Below are 23168 nucleotides of genomic sequence, written 5' to 3'. Positions count from 1 at the left end.
CGACGGATTTCCAGACTACACAGGAACGTACCTGAGAAGCACTCTGTGAAGTCTTGTTCCAGCTTTGTGGACCTTTCGTACGTTTTCCTCGCTTGTTCCTCTGTTAGTCGTTTGTTAATTTCTCTAAGGGGGTGTAAAGAAAGATAAATAAGAGAAGAAAAGGGCCAAAAAAAAAGATGGATCAGATATAAAAGAGTAAAAGAGTAAGGAAGCAAGGAGGCCGAGGAGACCAAGAAGTGGGGCAAAAGAACAAGAGCCAAAAGAGACCAAGAAAAGGGACAAGAAAACAAGAGCCAAAGGAGACCAAGAAGAGAGACAAGAAAACAAGAGCCAAAGGAGACCAAGAAGAGGGACAAGAAAACAAGAGCCAAAGGAGACCAAGAAGAGGGACAAGAAAACAAGAGCCAAAGGAGACCAAGAAAACAAGAGCCAAAGGAGACCAAGAAGAGAGACAAGAAAACAAGAGCCAAATGAGACCAAGAAGAGGGACAAGAAAACAAGAGCCAAAGGAGACCAAGAAGAGGGACAAGAAAACAAGAGCCAAAGAAGACCAAGAAGAGAGACAAGAAAACAAGAGCCAAAGGAGACCAAGAAGAGGGACAAGAAAACAAGAGCCAAAGGAGACCAAGAAGAGGGACAAGAAAACAAGAGCCAAAGGAGACCAAGAAGAGGGACAAGAAAACAAGAGCCAAAGGAGACCAAGAAAACAAGAGCCAAAGGAGACCAAGAAGAGAGACAAGAAAACAAGAGCCAAATGAGACCAAGAAGAGGGACAAGAAAACAAGAGCCAAAGGAGACCAAGAAGAGAGACAAGAAGACAAGAGCCAAAGGAGACCAAGAAGAGAGACAAGAAAACAAGAGCCAAAGGAGACCAAGAAGAGGGACATGATAACAAGAGCCAAAGGAGACCAAGAGGGACATGATAACAAAAAAAAAAAGCAAAGACACAGCAGAAGAATGAGAGCAAAAAGAGGACAAAGAAGAGGAGCAAGAGAAAGGAAGAGAAAACGAGGTGAGGAGACAGAGAAGAGGGACAACAGAAAGAAGCTTTGGAGTTACATCAGGACCCCATCAGATAATTCATTTAAAATAACCAACAGAAATTGCTGACCCCAGACAAAGAACAGGAACTAGCTGTGACTTTTCTTCTATATCTGTACATAGAACCAAGCCTGATCCTGGCCCACATTCTACATAGAACCAAGCCTGATCCTGGCCCACATTCTACATAGAACCAAGCCTGATCCTGGCCCACATTCTACATAGAACCAAGCCTGATCCTGGCCCACATTCTACATAGAACCAAGCCTGATCCTGGCCCACATTCTACATAGAACCAAGCCTGATTCTGGCCCACATTCTACATAGAACCAAGCCTGACCCTGGCCCACATTCTACATAGAACCAAGCCTGATCCTGGCCCACATTCTACATAGAACCAAGCCTGATTCTGGCCCACATTCTACATAGAACCAAGCCTGATCCTGGCCCACATTCTACATAGAACCAAGCCTGATCCTGGCCCACATTCTACATAGAACCAAGCCTGATCCTGGCCCACATTCTACATAGAACCAAGCCTGATCCTGGCCCACATTCTACATAGAACCAAGCCTGACCCTGGCCCACATTCTACATAGAACCAAGCCTGACCCTGGCCCACATTCTACATAGAACCAAGCCTGACCCTGGCCCACATTCTACATAGAACCAAGCCTGACTCTGGCCCACATTCTACATAGAACCAAACCTGATCCTGGCCCACATTCTACATAGAACCAAGCCTGACCCTGGCTAACATTCTACATAGAACCAAGCCTGACCCTGGCCCACATTCTACATAGAACCAAGCCTGACCCTGGCCCACATTCTACATAGAACCAAGCCTGAACCTGGCCCACATTCTACATAGAACCAAGCCTGATCCTGGCCCACATTCTACATAGAACCAAGCCTGACCCTGGCCCAAATTCTACATAGAACCAAGCCTGATCCTGGCCCACATTCTACATAGAACAAAGCCTGATCCTGGCCCACATTCTACATAGAACCAAGCCTGACCCTGGCCCACATTCTACATAGAACCAAGCCTGACCCTGGCCCACATTCTACATAGAACCAAGCCTGACCCTGGCCCACATTCTACATAGAACCAAGCCTGACCCTGGCCCACATTCTACATAGAACCAAGCCTGACCCTGGCCCACATTCTACATAGAACCAAGCCTGATCCCTGCCCACATTCTACATAGAACCAAGCCTGATCCTGGCCCACATTCTACATAGAACCAAGCCTGACCCCTCATCCTACATCATTCTGGAGATATTCAGAACCTGACCCCTCATCCTACATCATTCTGGAGATATTCAGAACCTGACGCCTCATCCTACATCATTCTGGAGATATTCAGAACCTGACCCCTCATCCTACATCATTCTGGAGATATTCAGAACCTGACCCCTCATCCTGCATCATTCTGGAGATAATCAGAACCTGACCCCTCATCCTACATCATTCTGGAGATATTCAGAACCTGACCCCTCATCCTGCATCATTCTGGAGATAATCAGAACCTGACCCCTCATCCTACATCATTCTGGAGAAAACCAGAACCTGACCCCTCATCCTACATCATTCTGGAGATATTTAGAACCTGACCCCTCATCCTACATCATTCTGGAGATAATCAGAACCGGACCCTTCATCCTACATCATTCTGGAGATATTCTGATCCTGACGCTTTATCCTGCATCATTCTGGAGATATTCTGAACCCGACCCTTCATCCTACATCATTCTGGAGATATTCAGAACCTGACCCCTCATCCTGCATCATTCTGGAGATATTCAGAACCTGATCCCTCATCCTACATCATTCTGGAGATATTCTGAACCTGACGCCTCATTCTCTGTGTCTGGAGAGATTTTGGAAAGCTTGCCCTTAGAATGTACTGAATTGGCTAACAATGGTCCCTTTTGCTCCAATTCTTCCGTAATTTGGATAAAATCCAGAACTGTGATTCTAATCTGCAGAGATAAGATGAACAGGGAAGTTTAATAAGAAAAAGAGACAAAGACATCGAGATTCTTACAAAATGTTCTCCAGGGATTTTGGACGTATAAAAATAGCAATAGGTTGTAGCTGAGCCGCCTGAAGACGTCTGACAGCATTGGCGGAGACATCGAGGATGCAGTGCTTGCCCTGAGGAGAGAATTATGGGAGATCTTTGTAAAGGGAACAGGCATAGACAGTGGATATCCTAGAACTGAACTGCATAGACAGTGGATATACTAGAACTGAACTGCATAGACAGTGGATATCCTAGAACTGAACTGCATAGACAGTGGATATACTAGAACTGAACTGCATAGACAGTGGATATCCTAGAACTGAACTGCATAGACAGTGGATATCCTAGAACTGAACTGCATAGACAGTGGATATCCTAGAACTGAACTGCATAGACAGTGGATATCCTAGAACTGAACTGCATAGACAGTGGATATCCTAGAACTGAACTGCATAGACAGTGGATATCCTAGAACTGAACTGCATAGAACCGCAAAACTCATTTTTAGTGTTGGATGGAGTGGAGAGGGATCAGAACCCCTGTCAGGTTTATATTGCTGCCTATGTCCCTGTTAGGGAGATTCTCCATCTCTACTTGTCCTGGTGACCACTATCACCAAACGTGATGTCACCAGATCAGGAATAATTGATCACCAATCTTCCAATTTGGACACTAATTCTAGCTCTGGTGACAAACAATGATTCTCTCACTTTGGAGGGATTTTTCCTCACGGACGGTTTTGAACATGGGACAGGCAGTTAAAGGACAATCTTCCCAATGGGTGACAGATAAAAAAAACTGACAGGGGTTATAACCCTCCATTACTCTATCTGAAATGAAAGAAAAGAGAGGTTTTGCCTTTAGTTCTACTTTCATGGTTTGTAGAGTGACTATTGTCTGTGTTGACAATAGAAAAGTCTAGGACCTGTGTTGGTGGGTTTTGGCCTGTGTTGGTGGGTTTTTGGCTTGTGTTGGTGGGTTTTGTGCCTGTGTTGGTGGGTTTTGTGCCTGTGTTGGTGGGTTTTGTGCCTGTCTTGGTAGGTTTTGGCTTGTGTTGGTGGGTTTTGTGCCTGTCTTGGTGGGTTTGGGCCTGTGTTGGTGGGTTGTGTGCCTGTGTTGGTGGGTTTTGGTTTGTGTTGGTGGGGTTTGGCTTGTGTTGGTGGGTTTTGGCTTGTGTTGGTGGGTTTTGTGCCTGTGTTGGTGGGTTTTAGCCTGTGTTGGTGGGTTTGGGCCTGTGTTGGTGGGTTTGGACCTGTGTTGGTGGGTTTGGGCCTGTGTTGGTGGGTTTTGTGCCTGTGTTGGTGGGTTTTGTGCCTGTGTTGGTGGGTTTTGTGCCTGTGTTGGTGGGTTTTGTGCCTGTGTTGGTGGGTTGTGTGCCTGTGTTAGTGGGTTTGGGCTTGTTTTGGTGGGTTTTGGCTTGTGTTGGTGGGTTTTGGCTTGTGTTGGTGGGTTTTGGCTTGTGTTGGTGGGTTTTGTGCCTGTGTTGGTGGGTTTTGTGCCTGTGTTAGTGGGTTTTGTGCCTGTGTTAGTGGGTTTTGGCTTGTGTTGGTGGGTTTTGTGCCTGTGTTGGTGGGTTTTGGCTTGTGTTGGTGGGTTTTGTGCCTGTGGGCCTGTGTTGGTGGGTTTTGGCTTGTGTTGGTGGGTTTTGTGCCTGTGGGCCTGTGTTGGTGGGTTTTGTGCCTGTGTTGGTGGGTTTTGTGCCTGTGTTGGTGGGTTTGGGCCTGTGTTGGTGGGTTTTGTGCCTGTGTTGGTGGGCAATGGCAGCATGCTCAGAGGCTTTCTAGATCATTCACAATTCCCTGACGTGCAATTGCCCCCCTTCTGGTCGGCTTCATTCTCATAGACTTGTATTGTGAGAGAAGCAGTTTGCACATGAACAAAAGCCTATCGACACAGACCTTCAACCTATCTGCCCTGGCGACCATTGTCAGTGAGTCTGAAGAAAGGAGTTATCACCAAAACAGGAATGGAGAACAAATCTTCTAACAGGGACACTTGATCTGGTGGAAACTGTCTTTGAAAAGATTTCCTCTCACTTCCTAATGTTTTTATACGACAGGAAGTGACTGAAGTCTTTCAAATTGAACACAGAAGGTAACCCCTCCCTACATGGTCCAAACTTGAGCACAATGGCAGATTTATGCAGGATGGAGATGAAGTATTGAGCAGTGTAGAGGAAGAGGGAGATACTCACAGGATGGGGATGAAGCATTGAGCAGTGTAGAGGAAGAGGGAGATACTCACAGGATGGGGATGAAGCATTGAGCAGTGTAGAGTAATAGGGAGATACTCACAGCATGGAGATGAAGCATTGAGCAGTGTAGAGGAATAGGGAGATACTCACAGGATGGAGATGAAGCATTGAGCAGTGTAGAGGAAGAGGGAGATACTCACAGGACGGAGATGAAGCATTGAGCAGTGTAGAGGAAGAGGGAGATACTCACAGGACGGAGATGAAGCATTGAGCAGTGTGGAGGAAGAGGGAGATACTCACAGGATGGAGATTAAGCATTGAGCAGTGTAGAGGAAAGGGAGATACTCACAGGATGGAGATGTAGCATTGAGCAGTGTAGAGGAAGAGGGAGATACTTACAGGATGGGGATGAAGCATTGAGCAGTGTAGAGGAAGAGGGAGATACTTACAGGATGGGGTTGAAGCATTGAGCAGTAGAGGCAGAGGGAGATACAGCATGGAGATGAAGCATTGAGCAGTAGAGGAAGAGGGAGATACTCACAGGATGGAGATGAAGCATTGAGCAGTGTAGAGGAAGAGGGAGATACTCACAGGATGGAGATGAAGCATTGAGCAGTGTAGAGGAAGAGGGAGATACAGGATGGAGATGAAGCATTGAGCAGTAGAGGAAGAGGGAGATACTCACAGGATGGGGATGAAGCATTGAGCAGTAGAGGAAGAGGGAGATACTCACAGCATGGGGATGAAGCATTGAGCAGTTTAGAGGAAGAGGGAGATACTCACAGGATGGAGATGAAGCATTGAGCAGTGTAGAGGAAGAGGGAGATACTCACAGGATAGGGATGAAGCATTGAGCAGTGTAGAGGAAGAGGGAGATACTCACAGGATGGGGATGAAGCATTGAGCAGTGTAGAGGAAGAGGGAGATACTCACAGGATGGGGATGAAGCATTGAGCAGTGTAGAGTAATAGGGAGATACTCACAGCATGGAGATGAAGCATTGAGCAGTGTAGAGGAATAGGGAGATACTCATAGGATGGAGATGAAGCATTGAGCAGTGTAGAGGAAGAGGGAGATACTCACAGGACGGAGATGAAGCATTGAGCAGTGTAGAGGAAGAGGGAGATACTCCCAGGACGGGGATGAAGCATTGAGCAGTGTGGAGGAAGAGGGAGATACTCACAGGATGGAGATGAAGCATTGAGCAGTGTAGAGGAAGAGGGAGATACTCACAGGATGGAGATGTAGCATTGAGCAGTGTAGAGGAAGAGGGAGATACTTACAGGATGGAGATGAAGCATTGAGCAGTGTAGAGGAAGAGGGAGATACTCACAGGATGGAGATGAAGCATTGAGCAGTGTAGAGGAAGAGGGAGATACTCACAGGATAGGGATGAAGCATTGAGCAGTGTAGAGGAATAGGGAGATACTCACAGGATGGGGATGAAGCATTGAGCAGTGTAGAGGACGAGGGATATACTCACAGGATGGAGAGGAAGCACTCAGCAGTGTAGAGGAATAGGGAGATACTAACAGGATGGGGATGAAGCATTGAGCAGTGTAGAGGACGAGGGAGATACTAACAGGATGGGGATGAAGCATTGAGCAGTGTAGAGGAAGAGGGAGATACTCACAGGATGGAGAAGAAGCATTGAGCAGTGTAGAGGAAGAGGGAGATACTCACAGGATGGAGAAGAAGCATTGAGCAGTGTAGAGGAATAGGGAGATACTCACAGGATGGAGATGAAGCATTGAGCAGTGTAGAGGAAGAGGGAGATACTCACAGGACGGAGATGTAGCAGTAAGGCATTTAGGTACACATAGCTGAATGGGCTATTTTACTACTACCTGCTCGGCGACCTCCCGGACACTCTGCACGCTTGTCCCATATAAGTGACCATTGTACTGTCCAGCTTCAATAAACTTGTGACTCTGAATGTCTTTCTCCATCTTCTCCCGAGAGGAGACAAAGTGATAGTCTCTACCATCCACCTCGTAGTCCCGCTTGGGGCGTGTCGTATCTGGAAAGGAAGGCCAGTTTTTAGATTGCGGGTGTCAGAGAGCCTGCAGAGTTATATTTAGGCTGTGAACGGCCTAGCCTGTTTTATTTTCATCTTCTCATCATCTTGATTGGTGATTAGAAATAATTGATAAGTGACTCACAGTATTTACAAAGCAGAGATTTCCCCCTCCTCTGTCACATAGTGGAGTTCTTTGTAAAATGTATCTGAGCCCAAGAATGAAAACCTCCTATATTGAATGAAAACCTCCTATATTGAATGAAAACCTCATACAGTATATTGAATGAAAACCTCCTATATTGAATGAAAACCTCCTATATTGCAGCGCGTTAGTCCTTCGATGAAGAGGCTGCATTCGTTTTTTTTCAGGCTTTTCTGTGTATTTTTTCCCTATGATCCTGCGATTATTATACTTTCTGACCTCAGGTGGGTAAGTTTATTCCTGTAATGGTGCCATGGCTGCGACCCTGACAGGAACCGCGCATACAGTTGGATGAATGGTTCTATATTTAGGATGTATCCGGTAGGGATGCACCGAATGTTCGGCGGCCGAACATTATTCGGCCGAAAATAGAAAAAATAGCACTTTCGGTGTTCGGCCGAATAAGTCAAAAGGCCAAATAATTATGTGCCGAATAATAGTGCTGAACGATAGTCGATATGATATCGACTATCGTTCTGTGGCCGTAGGCGATATTCATATCGCCGAGGTCACGATATTTACAGGGGGAAGGGACTCGGAGGAGGACAGGAGGACTCACAGACTTCCGTGAAGCCGGGACACTTCAGCGGTGAGCATACATTACATTACTCACTCGTGCACTGCAGCCCGCCCCACACATTCAGTGAGTCTTACTCTCCTCCCTAGTTTTTTCAATGGCACATTCAGGAAGCCAATCACGCCGTGATTAGCTGCACAGCGAACCAATCACGCGTGCCTGCACACCTGATTGGTTCCGCTGTACCGCTACTCACGGCGTGATTGGCTTCCTGAATGTGCCATTGAAAAAACTAGGGAGGAGAGTAAGACTCACTGAATGTGTGGGGCGGGCTGCAGTGCACGAGTGAGTAATGTATGTATGCGGCTGTGCTCCTTTCCAGGCTACTACTAGTCCACCTCCAGCCTCCTACTACCACCACTATGAGAGACTGTATAATCTGATCGAGTCCACACTGACACTGACTGACTGTCACTGAGTAATTGATGTTACCACATTAACCCTGACCTGCCCAGTGCCCTGTATCTGCAATTAAAATTTACAAGGCTGCCTGCATGCTTCCTGATTTCCATTCCCAGCATCCTTCCCAATCCCTACAGTGTCACTAACATTAACCCTATGGTACAAGGCTGCAGTGTGCACTGAATCCCATTCCCTACAGTAACATTTAGGGAGAGAGAGAGACATGAGAGGACAAGAGAGAGAGAGAGGACAAGAGAGAGAGAGTGAGAGGACAAGAGAGAGAGAGAGAGATACACGAGAGGACAAGAGAGAGGACAAAAAATTGGCAAAATAAATGGAAAAAATGTGAAACACCGCGTTCGGTATTCGGCCTTCGGCCAAACATTTTATTATTATTCGGCTTCGGCCAAGAATTTCATTTCGGTGCATCCCTAGTATCCGGTCTACCATAGTATAAACCAGAGGATCTGGATGGACAGTTGGATAAATAGTTCTATATTTAGGATCTATCCGGTCTATAAACCAGAGGCTCTGGATGGACAGTTGGATAAATGGTTCTATATTTAGGATCTATCCGGTCTATAAACCAGAGGCTCTGGATGGACAGTTGGATAAATGGCTCGATATTTAGGACATGGGTGTCCAACCTTTTGGCTTCTCTGGGCCACATTGAGTGTAGAGAAATTTTCTCGGGCCATATATAAAATATATACTATAGTTAAGGTATATAAGTAATAAAATGCTGCCGCACCCTTCCCGCACCGACGCACCCCCTGCACTAATTTAACACAACTAGAGGATGATAAAATGAAATGGAATAAGTATACAGAAATTTACTTCTGAGAGATATTAAATGAACACTCAGTGATTTGAAGAAGTGGTCATGGTAGTAGGAGTCAGAAACACTGCACATGCTCGCCTCCCTTCCCCCCTCCCCTCCGAGGCAACCTCTGCCTACCATAAGTTGGAAGCTGCTGTGGCCATGCCCCAGACCCGACTTCCTTCCTCCCCAGCAAAAAAAAAAATTGTCAGAGGGCAGTGGGCCGCATTGCCTGGGGTACCGGGCCGAATGTGGCCCCCGGGCCGCAGGTTGGACATGCCTGATTTAGGATGTAACAGGTCTATAAACCAGAGGCTCTGGATGGACAGTTGGATAAACTTACAGAATATGGAGTAATAATTGGAGCCATTATGTATGATGGTGGGATGTTTTCACCGCTTAGCTGTCAGACTGTAACAAAGTAAACCCACCAATAGAAATACTTACGTGGGACACATGAGCCAAACTTATCCGGAAACTCAGAAAGAAGGTCATCGTTTACTCTGTCCTTTCCGGGACCCAGGATTATGATAGGACGAGCATAATGAACTGAGGAGAGATAAAAAGTGAACGCCCAGAGATCAGAGACATCAGAGATATAAAACATTCAAGGCTCTATACATTCAAAGTCATCATGGTCACCTCCTAGCATTTTGCTGCTTCTGAGGTGTCCAGAAGGAAGATCTCCCTGTTATAGTTTCTACCCCCCTCTGGGTTTGGGGTTCCCAGTCCTCAATAAGGGAATGGGACTTCCTTGCAGGAGGTGTGCTTCAAATACAAAAACCTTGGAACTCCATCACAGAGCTTCCACCACTGGAGTGCCACACATATTATCGGTGTATGGAGACATTACAATGAATATCTGATAGTAGACACCTACCTTCCATCTGTACAACGGATTCATAACTAAGCACTACGTCTTCCCGATCTTCAAAAGAAAAAGAGGCTCATTAGATGCCGAAAAATCATTAACAGTGCAAAGTCATTCACAAATACTGCACCACGACACCATGCACGCAAGAGTGAAGGGATACAGGATAGCTTTGAGGAGTAGACATATGGAATAGGATGGAGGAGTAGAAGGATACGGGACAGGATGGAGGAGTAGAAGGATACAGGACAGGATGGAGGAGTAGAAGGATACGGGACAGGATGGAGGAGTAGAAGGATACGGGAAGGGATGGAGGAGTAGAAGGATACGGGATAGGGTGGAGGAGTAGAAAGATACAGGATAGGGTGGAGGAGTAGAAGGATACGGGATAGGATGGAGGAGTAGAAGGATACGGGATAGGATGGAGGAGTAGAAGGATACGGGAGAGGATGGAGGAGTAGAAGGATATGGGAGAGGATGGAGGAGTAGAGAGATATGGGACAGGATGGAGGAGTAGAAGGATACGGGACAGGATGGAGGAGTAGAAGGATACAGGATGGAGAAGTAGAAGGATACGGGATAGGATGGAGGAGTAGAAGGATACGGGATAGGATGGAGGAGTAGAGAGATATGGGATAGGGTGGAGGAGTAGAAGGATATGGGAGAGGATGGAGGAGTAGAGGGATATGAGATAGGATGGAGGAGTAGAAGGATACGGATAGGATGGAGGAGTAGAAGGATACGGATAGGATGGAGGAGTAGAAGGATACGGGATAGGGTGGAGGAGTAGAAGGATACGGATAGGATGGAGGAGTAGAACGATACGGGACAGGATGGAGGAGTAGAAGGATACAGGACAGGATGGGGGAGTAGAAGGATACAGGACAGGATGGAGGAGTAGAAGGATACGGGATAGGATGGAGGAGTAGAAGGGTACGGGACAGGATGGAGGAGTAGAAGGATACGGGACAGGATGGAGGAGTAGAAGGATACGGGATAGGGTGGAGGAGTAGAAGGATACGGATAGGATGGAGGAGTAGAAGGATACGGGATAGGATGGAGGAGTAGAGGGATAGGATGAAGGAGTAGAGGGATAGGATGAAGGAGTAGAAGGATACGGATAGGATGGAGGAGTAGAGGGATAGGATGGAGGAGTAGAGGGATACGGGGTAGGATGGAGGAGTAGAAGGATATGGGGTAGGATGGAGGAGTAGAAGGATACGGATAGGATGGAGAAGTAGAGAGATATGGGAGAGGATGGAGGAGTAGAAGGATACGCGATAGGATGGAGGAGTAGAGAGATACGGGATAGGATGGAGGAGTAGAGGGATACGGGATAGGGTGGAGGAGTAGAAGGATACGGGATAGGATGGAGGAGTAGAAGGATACGGGATAGGATGGAGGAGTAGAAGGATACGGATAGGATGGAGGAGTAGAAGGATACGGATAGGATGGAGGAGTAGAAGGATATGGGATAGGATGGAGGAGTAGAAGGATACAGGATAGGAAGGAGGAGTAGAAGGATACGGGACAGGATGGAGGAGTAGAAGGATACGGGAAAGGATGGAGGAGTAGAAGGATACGGGACAGGATGGAGGAGTAGAAGGATACGGGACAGGATGGAGGAGTAGAAGGATACAGGACAGGATGGAGGAGTAGAAGGATACGGGATAGGATGGAGGAGTAGAAGGATACGGGATAGGATGGAGGAGTAGAAGGATACAGGAAAGGATGGAGGAGTAGAAGGATAAAGGATAGGATGGAGGAGTAGAAGGATACGGGACAGGATGGAGGAGTAGAAGGATACGGGACAGGATGGAGGAGTAGAAGGGTACAAGATAGGAAGGAGGAGTAGAAGTATACGGGATAGGATAGAGGAGTAGAAGGATACAGGACAGGATGGAGGAGTAGAAGGATACGGGACAGGATGGAGGAGTAGAAGGATACGGGATAGGATGGAGGAGTACAAAGATACGGATAGGATGGAGGAGTAGAAAGATACGGATAGGATGGAGGAGTAGAAGGATACGGGATAGGATGGAGGAGTAGAAGGATACGGGACAGGATGGAGGAGTAGAAGGATACGGGATAGGATGGAGGAGTAGAAGGACACGGGATAGGATGGAGGAGTAGAAGGATACGGGACAGGATGGAGGAGTAGAAGGATACGGGATAGGATGGAAGAGTAGAAGGATACGGGATAGGATGGAGGAGTAGAAGGATACGGGATAGGATGGAGGAGTAGAAGGATATGGGATAGGATGGAGGAGTAGAAGGATACAGGACAGGATGGAGGAGTAGAAGGATACGGGAGAGGATGGAGGAGTAGAAGGATACGGGACAGGATGGAGGAGTAGAAGGATACAGGACAGGATGGAAGAGTAGAAGGATACAGGACAGGATGGAGGAGTAGAAGGATACGGGATAGGATGGAGGAGTAGAAGGATATGGAATAGGATGGAGGAGTAGAAGGATACAGGACAGGATGGAGGAGTAGAAGGATATGGGACAGGATGGAGGAGTAGAAGGATACGGGATAGGATGGAGGAGTAGAAGGATACGGGACAGGATGGAGGAGTAGAAGGATATGGGATAGGATGGAGGAGTAGAAGGATACGGGATAGGATGGAGGAGTAGAAGGATACGGGTCAGGATGGAGGAGTAGAAAGATACGGGATAGGATGAAGGAGCAGAGAGATACGGGCAGGATGGAGGAGTAGAAGGATACAGGACAGGATGGAGGAGTAGAAGGATACGGGATAGGATGAAGGAGCAGAGAGATACGGGATAGGATGGAGGAATAGAAGGATACAGGACAGGATGGAGGAGAACAAGGATACAGGAGAGGATGGAAGAGTAGAAGGATACGAGACAGGATGGAGGAGTAGAAGGGTACAGGACAGGATGGAGGAGTACGGGACAGGATGGAGGAGTAGAAGAATATGGGACAGGATGGAGGAGTAGAAGGATACGGGACAGGATGGAGGAGTAGAAGGGTACGGGACAGGATGAAGGAGTAGAAGGATACAGGACAGGATGGAGGAGTAGAAGGATACAGGACAGGATGGAGGAGTAGAAGGATACGGGACAGGATGGAGGAGTAGAAGGATACAGGACAGGATGGAGGAGTAGAAGGATACGGGACAGGATGGAGGAGTAGAAGGATAAAGGATAGGATGGAGGAGTAGAAGGATACAGGACAGGATGGAGGAGTAGAAGGATACGGGACAGGATGGAGGAGTAGAAGGGTACGGGATAGGATGGAGGAGTAGAAGGATACGGGACAGGATGGAGGAGTAGAAGGATACAGGACAGGATGGAGGAGTAGAAGGATACGGGACAGGATGGAGGAGTAGAAGGATAAAGGATAGGATGGAGGAGTAGAAGGATACGGGACAGGATGGAGGAGTAGAAGGGTACAGGACAGGATGGAGGAGTAGAAGGATACGGGACAGGATGGAGGAGTAGAAGGATACAGGACAGGATGGAGGAGTAGAAGGATACGGGACAGGATGGAGGAGTAGAAGGATAAAGGATAGGATGGAGGAGTAGAAGGATACGGGACAGGATGGAGGAGTAGAAGGATACGGGACAGGATGGAGGAGTAGAAGGGTACAGGATAGGAAGGAGGAGTAGAAGGATACGGGATAGGATGGAGGAGTAGAAGGATACGGGACAGGATGGAGGAGTAGAAGGATACGGGACAGGATGGAGGAGTAGAAGGATACGGGACAGGATGGAGGAGTAGAAGGATACGGGATAGGATGGAGGAGTAGAAAGATACGGATAGGATGGAGGAGTAGAAGGATACGGGATAGGATGGAGGAGTAGAAGGATACAGAATAGGATGGAGGAGTAGAAGAATATGGGACAGGATGGAGGAGTAGAAGGATACGGGACAGGATGGAGGAGTAGAAGGATACGGGATAGGATGGAGGAGTAGAAGGGTACGGGATAGGATGGAGGAGTAGAAGGGTATGGGACAGGATGGAGGAGTAGAAGGATACGGGACAGGATGGAGGAGTAGAAGGATACGGGATAGGATGGAGGAGTAGAAGGACACGGGATAGGATGGAGGAGTAGAAGGATACGGGATAGGATGGAAGAGTAGAAGGATACAGGAAAGGATGGAGGAGTAGAAGGATACGGGATAGGATGGAGGAGTAGAAGGATACGGGATAGGATGGAGGAGTAGAAGAATATGGGATAGGATGGAGGAGTAGAAGGATACAGGACAGGATGGAGGAGTAGAAGGATACGGGAGAGGATGGAGGAGTAGAAGGATACAGGACAGGATGGAAGAGTAGAAGGATACAGGACAGGATGGAGGAGTAGAAGGATACGGGATAGGATGGAGGAGTAGAAGGATATGGAATAGGATGGAGGAGTAGAAGGATACAGGACAGGATGGAGGAGTAGAAGGATATGGGACAGGATGGAGGAGTAGAAGGATACGGGATAGGATGGAGGAGTAGAAGGATACGGGATAGGATGGAGGAGTAGAAGGATACGGGACAGGATGGAGGAGTAGAAGGATACGGGACAGGATGGAGGAGTAGAAGGATATGGGATAGGATGGAGGAGTAGAAGGGTACAGGACAGGATGGAGAAGTAGAAGGATACTACAGGACAGGATGGAGGAGTAGAAGGATACAGGATAGGATGGAGGAGGAGAAGGATACGGGATAGGATGGAGGAGTAGAAAGATACGGGATAGGATGGAGGAGTAGAAGGATACGGGACAGGATGGAGGAGTAGAAGGATACGGGATAGGATGAAGGAGCAGAGAGATACGGGCAGGATGGAGGAGTAGAAGGATACAGGACAGGATGGAGGAGTAGAAGGGTACAGGACAGGATGGAGGAGTAGAAGGATACGGGACAGGATGGAGGAGTAGAAGGATACAGGACAGGATGGAGGCGTAGAAGGATACGGGACAGGATGGAGGAGTAGAAGGATACAGGACAGGATGGAGGAGTAGAAGGATACGGGACAGGATGGAGGAGTAGAAAGGTACGAGACAGGATGGAGGAGTAGAAGGATACGGGATAGGATGGAGGAGTAGAAGGATTCGGGATGGGATGGAGGAATAGAAGGGTACGGGACAGGATGGAGGAGTAGAAGGATATGGGACAGGATGGAGGAGTAGAAGGATGCAGGACAGGATGGAGGAGTAGAAGGGTACAGGACAGGATGGAGGAGTAGAAGAATATGGGACAGGATGGAGGAGTAGAAGGATGCAGGACAGGATGGAGGAGTAGAGGGAAACAGGACAGGATGGAGGAGTAGAAGGATACGGATAGGAATGGAGGAGTAGAAGGATACGGGATAGGATGGAGGAGTAGAAGGATACGGGACAGGATGGAGGAATAGAAGGATACAGGACAGGATGGAGGAGTAGAAGGATACAGGACAGGATGGAGGAGTAGAAGAATATGGGACAGGATGGAGGAGTAGAAGGGTACGGGACAGGATGGAGGAGTAGAAGGGTACAGGACAGGATGGAGGAATAGAAGGATACAGGACAGGATGGAGGAGTAGAAGGATACAGGACAGGATGGAGGAGTAGAAGGGTACAGGACAGGATGGAGGAGTAGAAGGATACGGGATAGGATGGAGGAGTAGAAGGATACAGGACAGGATGGAGGAGTAGAAGGATACGGGATAGGATGGAGGAGTAGAAGGATACAGGATAGGATGGAGGAGTAGAGGGATACAGGACAGGATGGAGGAGTAGAAGGATACGGGATAGGATGGAGGAGTAGAAGGATACGGGACAGGATGGAGGAGTAGAAGGATACGGGATAGGATGAAGGAGTAGAAGGATACGGGATAGGATGGAGGAGTAGAAGGGTACAGGACAGGATGGAGGAGTAGAAGGACACGGGACAGGATGGAGGAGTAGAGGGATACAGGATAGGATGGAGGAGTAGAAGGATACGGGACAGGATGGAAGAGTAGAAGGGTACGGGACAGGATGGAGGAGAACAAGAATACGGGACAGGATGGAGGAGTAGAAGGATACGGGACAGGATGAAGGAGCAGAGAGATACGGGCAGGATGGAGGAGTAGAAGGATACGGGACAGGATGGAGGAGTAGAAGGGTACGGGACAGGATGGAGGAGTAGAAGGATACAGGACAGGATGGAGGAGTAGAAGGATACGGGACAGGATGGAGGAGTAGAAGGGTACGGGACAGGATGAAGGAGCAGAGAGATACGGGCAGGATGGAGGGGTAGAAGGATACGGGACAGGATGGAGGAGTAGAAGGGTACGGGACAGGATGGAGGAGTAGAAGGATACGGGACAGGATGGAGGAGTAGAAGGGTACGGGACAGGATGGAGGAGTAGAAGGATACAGGACATAATGGAGGAGTAGAAGGATACGGGACAGGATGGAGGAGTAGAAGGATACAGGACAGGATGGAGGAGTAGAAGGGTACGGGACAGGATGAAGGAGCAGAGAGATACGGGCAGGATGGAGGGGTAGAAGGATACGGGACAGGATGGAGGAGTAGAAGGGTACGGGACAGGATGGAGGAGTAGAAGGATACGGGACAGGATGGAGGAGAAGAAGGATACGGGACAGGATGGAGGAGTAGAAGGATACGGGATAGGATGGAGGAGTAGAAGGATACAGGACAGGATGGAGGAGTAGAAGGATACAGGACAGGATGGAGGAGTAGAAGGATACAGGACAGGATGGAGGAGTAGAAGGATACGGGACAGGATGGAGGAGTAGAAGGGTACGGGACAGGATGGAGGAGTAGAAGGATACGGGACAGGATGGAGGAGTAGAAGGATACGGGATAGGATGGAGGAGTAGAAGGGTACGGGACAGGATGGAGGAGTAGAGGGATACAGGATAGGATGGAGGAGTAGAAGGATACAGGACAGGATGGAGGAGTAGAAGGGTACGGGACAGGATGGAGGAGTAGAAGGATACGGGACAGGATGGAGGAGTAGAAGGATACGGGACAGGATGGAGGAGTAGAAGGATACGGGACAGGATGGAGGAGTAGAAGGATACGGGACAGGATGGAGGAGTAGAAGGATACGGGACAGGATGGAGGAGTAGAAGGATACAGGACAGGATGGAGGAGTAGAAGGGTACGGGGCAGGATGAAGGAGCAGAGAGATACGGGCAGGATGGAGGAGTAGAAGGATACAGGACAGGATGGAGGAGTAGAAGGATACGGGGCAGGATGGAGGAGTAGAAGGGTATGGGACAGGATGGAGAAGTAGAAGGATACGGGACAGGATGGAGGAGTAGAAGGGTACGGGACAGGATGGAGGAGTAGAAGGATACAGGACAGGATGGAGGAGTAGAAGGATACGGGACAGGATGGAGGAGTAGAAGGATACGGGATAGGATGGAGGAGTAGAAGGGTACGGGACAGGATGGAGGAGTAGAGGGATACAGGATAGGATGGAGGAGTAGAAGGATACAGGACAGGATGGAGGAGTAGAAGGATATGGGACAGGATGGAGAAGTAGAAGGATACGGGACAGGATGGAGGAGTAGAAGGATATGGGACAGGATGGAGGAGTAGAAGGATACGGGATAGGATGGAGGAGTAGAAGGATACGGGACAGGATGGAGGAGTAGAAGGATATGGGACAGGATGGAGGAGTAGAAGGATACGGGACAGGATGGAGGAGTAGAAGGATATGGGACAGGATGGAGGAGTAGAAGGATACAGGACAGGATGGAGGAGTAGAAGGATATGGGACAGGATGGAGGAGTAGAAGGATACGGGACAGGATGGAGCAGTAGAAGGATATGGGACAGGATGGAGGAGTAGAAGGGTATGGGACAGGATGGAGGAGTAGAAGGATATGGGATAGGATGGAGGAGTAGAAGGATACGGGACAGGATGGAGGAGTAGAAGGATACAGGACAGGATGGAGGAGTAGAAGGATATGGGACAGGATGGAGGAGTAGAAGGATACGGGACAGGATGGAGCAGTAGAAGGATATGGGACAGGATGGAGGAGTAGAAGGATACGGGATAGGATGGAGGAATAGAAGGATATGGGACAGGATGGAGAAGTAGAAGGATACGGGACAGGATGGAGAAAAGGGATATGAGCTAGGATGAAGGAGTAGAGAGATAGGATGGAGGAGTAGAAGGATATGGGACAGGACGGAGGAGTAGAAGGGTATGGGACAGGATGGAGGAGTAGAAGGGTATGGGACAGGATGGAGGAATAGAAGGATATGGGACAGGATGGAGAAGTAGAAGGATATGGTATAGGATGGAGGATACGGGATAGGATGGAGGAGTAGAAGGATATGGGATAGGATGGAGGAGTAGAAGGATACAGGATAGGATGGAGGAGTAGAAGGATATGGGATAGGATGGAGGAGTAGAAGGATACGGGACAGGATGGAGGAATAGAAGGATATGGGATAGGATGGAGGATACGGGATAGGATGAAGGAGTAGAAGGATACAGGACAGGATGGAGAAGTAGAAGAATATGGGACAGGATGGAGGAGTAGAAGGATACGGGACAGGATGGAGGAGTAGAAGGATACAGGACAGGATGGAGAAGTAGAAGAATATGGGACAGGATGGAGGAGTAGAAGGATACGGGACAGGATGGAGAAGTAGAAGGATACGGGACAGGATGGAGGAGTAGAAGGATACGGGACAGGATGGAGGAGTAGAAGGATATGGGACAGGATGGAGGAGTAGAAGGATACGGGACAGGATGGAGGAGTAGAAGGATACAGGATAGGATGGAGGAGTAGAAGGATATGGGACAGGATGGAGGAGTAGAAGGATACAGGACAGGATGGAGAAGTAGAAGAATATGGGACAGGATGGAGGAGTAGAAGGATACGGGACAGGATGGAGGAGTAGAAGGATACAGGACAGGATGGAGGAGTAGAAGGGTATGGGATAGGATGGAGGAGTAGAAGGATACGGGACAGGATGGAGGAGTAGAAGGGTATGGGACAGGATGGAGGAGTAGAAGGATATGGGATAGGATGGAGGAGTAGAAGGATACGGGACAGGATGGAGGAGTAGAAGGGTATGGGACAGGATGGAGAAGTAGAAGGATACGGGACAGGATGGAGGAGTAGAAGGATATGGGACAGGATGGAGAAGTAGAAGGATACGGGACAGGATGGAGGAGTAGAAGGATACGGGACAGGATGGAGGAGTAGAAGGGTATGGGATAGGATGGAGAAGTAGAAGGATACGGGACAGGATGGAGGAGTAGAAGGATACAGGACAGGATGGAGGAGTAGAAGGGTATGGGATAGGATGGAGGAGTAGAAGGATACGGGACAGGATGGAGGAGTAGAAGGGTATGGGACAGGATGGAGGAGTAGAAGGATATGGGATAGGATGGAGGAGTAGAAGGATACGGGACAGGATGGAGGAGTAGAAGGGTATGGGACAGGATGGAGGAGTAGAAGGATACGGGACAGGATGGAGGAGTAGAAGGATACGGGACAGGATGGAGGAATAGAAGGATATGGGATAGGATGGAGGATACGGGATAGGATGAAGGAGTAGAGAGATAGGATGGAGGAGTAGAAGGACACAGGACAGGATGGAGGAGAAGAGGGATACAGGACAGGATAGAGAAATGGAGGGATATGGGACAGGACAGAGGAGTAGAGCTGTATCTAGCGTTTGGGTAAAAAGTCAAGACATACATGAATGATGGAGGTGTAAAGGAAGAGGAGCAGAAGTGGAACATACAGACAGGATGGAGGAATATACAGTGGGTACGGAAAGTATTGAGACCCCCTTAAATTTTTCACTCTTTGTTATATTGCAGCCATTTGCTAAAATCATTTAAGTTCATTCTTCTTCCTCATGAATGTACACATAGCACCCCATACTGACAGAAAAACACAGAATTGTTGACATTGTTGCAGATTTATTAAAAAAGAAAAACTGAAAAATCACATGGTCCTAAGTATTCAGACCCTTTGCTGTGACACTCATATATTTAACTCAGGTGTTTTCCATTTCTTCTGATCATCCTTGAGATGGTTCTACACCTTCATTTGAGTCCAGCTGTGTTTGATTATACTGATTGGACTTGATTAGGAAAGCCACACACCTGTCTATATAAGACCTTCCAGATCACAATGCATGTCAGAGCAAATGAGAATCATGAGGTCAAAGGAACTGCCTGAAGAGCTCAGAGACAGAATTGTGGCAAGGCACAGATCTGGCCAAGGTTACAAAAAGATTTCTGCTGCACTTAAGGTTCCTAAGGTCACAGTGGCCTCCATAATCCTCAAATGGAAGACGTTTGGGACGACCAGAACCCTTCCTAGAGCTGGCCCTCCGGCCAAACTGAGCTATCGGGGGAGAAGAGCCTTGGTGAGAGAGGTAAAGGAGAACCCAAAGATCACTGTGGCTGAGCTCCAGAGATGCAGTCAGGAGATGGGAGAAAGTTGTAGAAAGTCAACCATCACTGCAGCCCTCCACCAGTCGGGGCTTTATGGCAGAGTGGCCCGACGGAAGCCTCTCCTCAGTCTAAGACACATGAAAGCCCGCATGGAGTTTGCTAAAAAAACACCTGAAGGACTCCAAGATGGTGAGAAATAAGATTCTCTGGTCTGATGAGACCAAAATAGAACTTTTTGGCCTTAATTCTAAGCGGTATGTGTGGAGAAAACCAGTCACTGCTCATCACCTGTCCAATACAGTCCCAACAGTGAAGCATGGTGGTGGCAGCATCATGCTGTGGGGGTGTTTTTCAGCTGCAGGGACAGGACGACTGGTTGCAATCGAGGGAAAGATGAATGCGGCAAAGTACAGGGATATCCTGGACAAAAACCTTCTCCAGAGTGCTCTGGACCTCAGACTGGGCCGAAGGTTTACCTTCCAACAAGACAATGACCCTAAGCACACAGCTAAAATAACGAAGGAGTGGCTTCACAACAACTCCATGACTGTTCTTGAATGGCCCAGCCAGAGCCCTGACTTAAACCCAATTGAGCATCTCTGGAGAGACCTAAAAATGGCTGTCCACCAACGTTTACCATCCAACCTGACAGAACTGGAGAGGATCTGCAAGGAGGAATGGCAGAGGATCCCCAAATCCAGGTGTGAAAGACTTGTTGCATCTTTCCCAAAAAGACTCCTGGCTGTATTAGATCAAAAGGGGGCTTCTACTAAATACTGAGCAAAGGGTCTGAATACTTAGGACCATGTGATATTTCAGTTTTTCTTTTTTAATAAATCTGCAACAATGTCAACAATTCTATGTTTTTCTGTCAGTATGGGGTGCTATGTGTACATTCATGAGGAAGAAGAATGACTGCAATATAACAAAGAGTGAAAAATTTAAGGGGGTCTGAATACTTTCCGTACCCACTGTACAAACAGGATGGAGGAACATACAGACAGGATGGAGGAATATACAGACAGGATGGAGGAATATACAGACAGGATGGAGGAATATACAAACAGGATGGAGGAATATACAGACAGGATGGAGGAATATACAGACAGGATGGAGGAATATACAGACAGGATGGAGGAATATACAGGCATTTGCAATTGGGGAGGAAGGGTAGAGGAGATAAAGGCAGGATAGAGGTGTAACAATGGGAGTGCCGAAGAAAAGATGGCAGATACAGGAAGCATGGAGGTGTAGCAGTATGATACAGGATGTGGAGGTAAATAAGTGGGGGTATAGAGGAGGGAGATACAGGCAGGATGGAGGTAGAGAAGGGGGGGTATAGAGGAGGGAGATACAGGTAGGATGGAGGTAGAGAAGTGGGGCGTATAGAGGAGGGAGATACAGGCAGGATGGAGGTAGAGAAGGGGGGGTATAGAGGAGGGAGATACAATTAGGATGGAGGTAGAGAAGGGGGGGGGGTATAGAGGAGGGAGATACAGGTAGGATGGAGGTAGAGAAGGGGGGGTATAGAGGAGGGAGATACAGGTAGGATGGAGGTAAAGAAGTGGGGGTATAGAGGAGGGAGATACAGGTAGGATGGAGGTAGAGAAGGGGGGGGGGTATAGAGGAGGGAGATACAGGTAGGATGGAGGTAGAGAAGTGGGGGTATAGAGGAGGGAGATACAGGTAGGATGGAGGTAGAGAAGTGGGGGTATAGAGGAGGGAGATACAGGTAGGATGGAGGTAGAGAAGGGGGGGTATAGAGGAGGGAGATACAGGTAGGATGGAGGTAGAGAAGTGGGGGTATAGAGGAGGGAGATACAGGTAGGATGGAGGTAGAGAAGTGGGGGTATAGAGGAGGGAGATACAGGTAGGATGGAGGTAGAGAAGGGGGGGGTATAGAGGAGGGAGATACAGGTAGGATGGAGGTAGAGAAGTGGGGGTATAGAGGAGGGAGATACAGGCAGGATGGAGGTAGAGAAGTGGGGGTATAGAGGAGGGAGATACAGGTAGGATGGAGGTAGAGAAGTGGGGGTATAGAGGAGGGAGATACAGGTAGGATGGAGGTAGAGAAGGGGGGGGTATAGAGGAGGGAGATACAGGTAGGATGGAGGTAGAGAAGTGGGGGTATAAAGGAGGGAGATACAGGTAGGATGGAGGTAGAGAAGTGGGGGTATAGAGGAGGGAGATACAGGCAGGATGGAGGTAGAGAAAGGGGGGGTATAGAGGAGGGAGATACAGGTAGGATGGAGGTAGAGAAGGGGGGGTATAGAGGAGGGAGATACAGGCAGGATGGAGGTAGAGAAGGGGGGGTATAGAGGAGGGAGATACAGGTAGGATGGATGTAGAGAAGTGGGGGTATAGAGGAGGGAGATACAGGTAAGGATGGATGTAGAGAAGGGGGGGTATAGAGGAGGGAGATACAGGTAAGGATGGAGGTAGAGAAGGGGGGGTATAGAGGAGGGAGATACAGGCAGGATGGAGGTAGAGAAGTGGGGGTATAGAGGAGGGAGATACAGGTAGGATGGATGTAGAGAAGGGGGGGTATAGAGGAGGGAGATACAGGTAGGATGGATGTAGAGAAGGGGGGGTATAGAGGAGGGAGATACAGGTAGGATGGAGGTAGAGA

At 48.4% G+C, this 23168-nt stretch overlaps 1 protein-coding gene across 4 annotated transcripts in view; it reads right to left on the bottom strand.

Annotated features, from left to right (window-relative positions):
- LOC309543651 (disks large homolog 4-like) overlaps positions 1-23168 on the bottom strand; it is a 75207-nt gene that overhangs the window by 5744 nt on the left and 46295 nt on the right. For 2 of the 4 annotated variants that reach the window (XM_082276105.1, XM_082276107.1), the window contains exons 10-14: positions 10167-10214; positions 9734-9835; positions 7110-7285; positions 3093-3202; positions 32-123 (exon numbers count right to left, since the gene is read on the bottom strand). In XM_082276105.1, coding sequence (XP_082132231.1) covers positions 32-123; positions 3093-3202; positions 7110-7285; positions 9734-9835; positions 10167-10214 — 528 coding nt within the window. The remainder of the gene's footprint in view (positions 1-31; positions 124-3092; positions 3203-7109; positions 7286-9733; positions 9836-10166; positions 10215-23168) is intronic. The other 2 variants (XM_082276106.1, XM_082276108.1) reach the window with 1 other exon arrangement.

This window comes from Pelophylax lessonae (assembly GCF_965119305.1).
Source record: "Pelophylax lessonae genome assembly, contig: HAP1_SCAFFOLD_271, whole genome shotgun sequence".
In the NCBI taxonomy this organism is placed as follows: domain Eukaryota; kingdom Metazoa; phylum Chordata; class Amphibia; order Anura; family Ranidae; genus Pelophylax; species Pelophylax lessonae.
The sequence above is the reverse complement of the archived record's forward strand: the minus strand, read 5'-3'. Positions and strand labels throughout refer to the sequence as shown.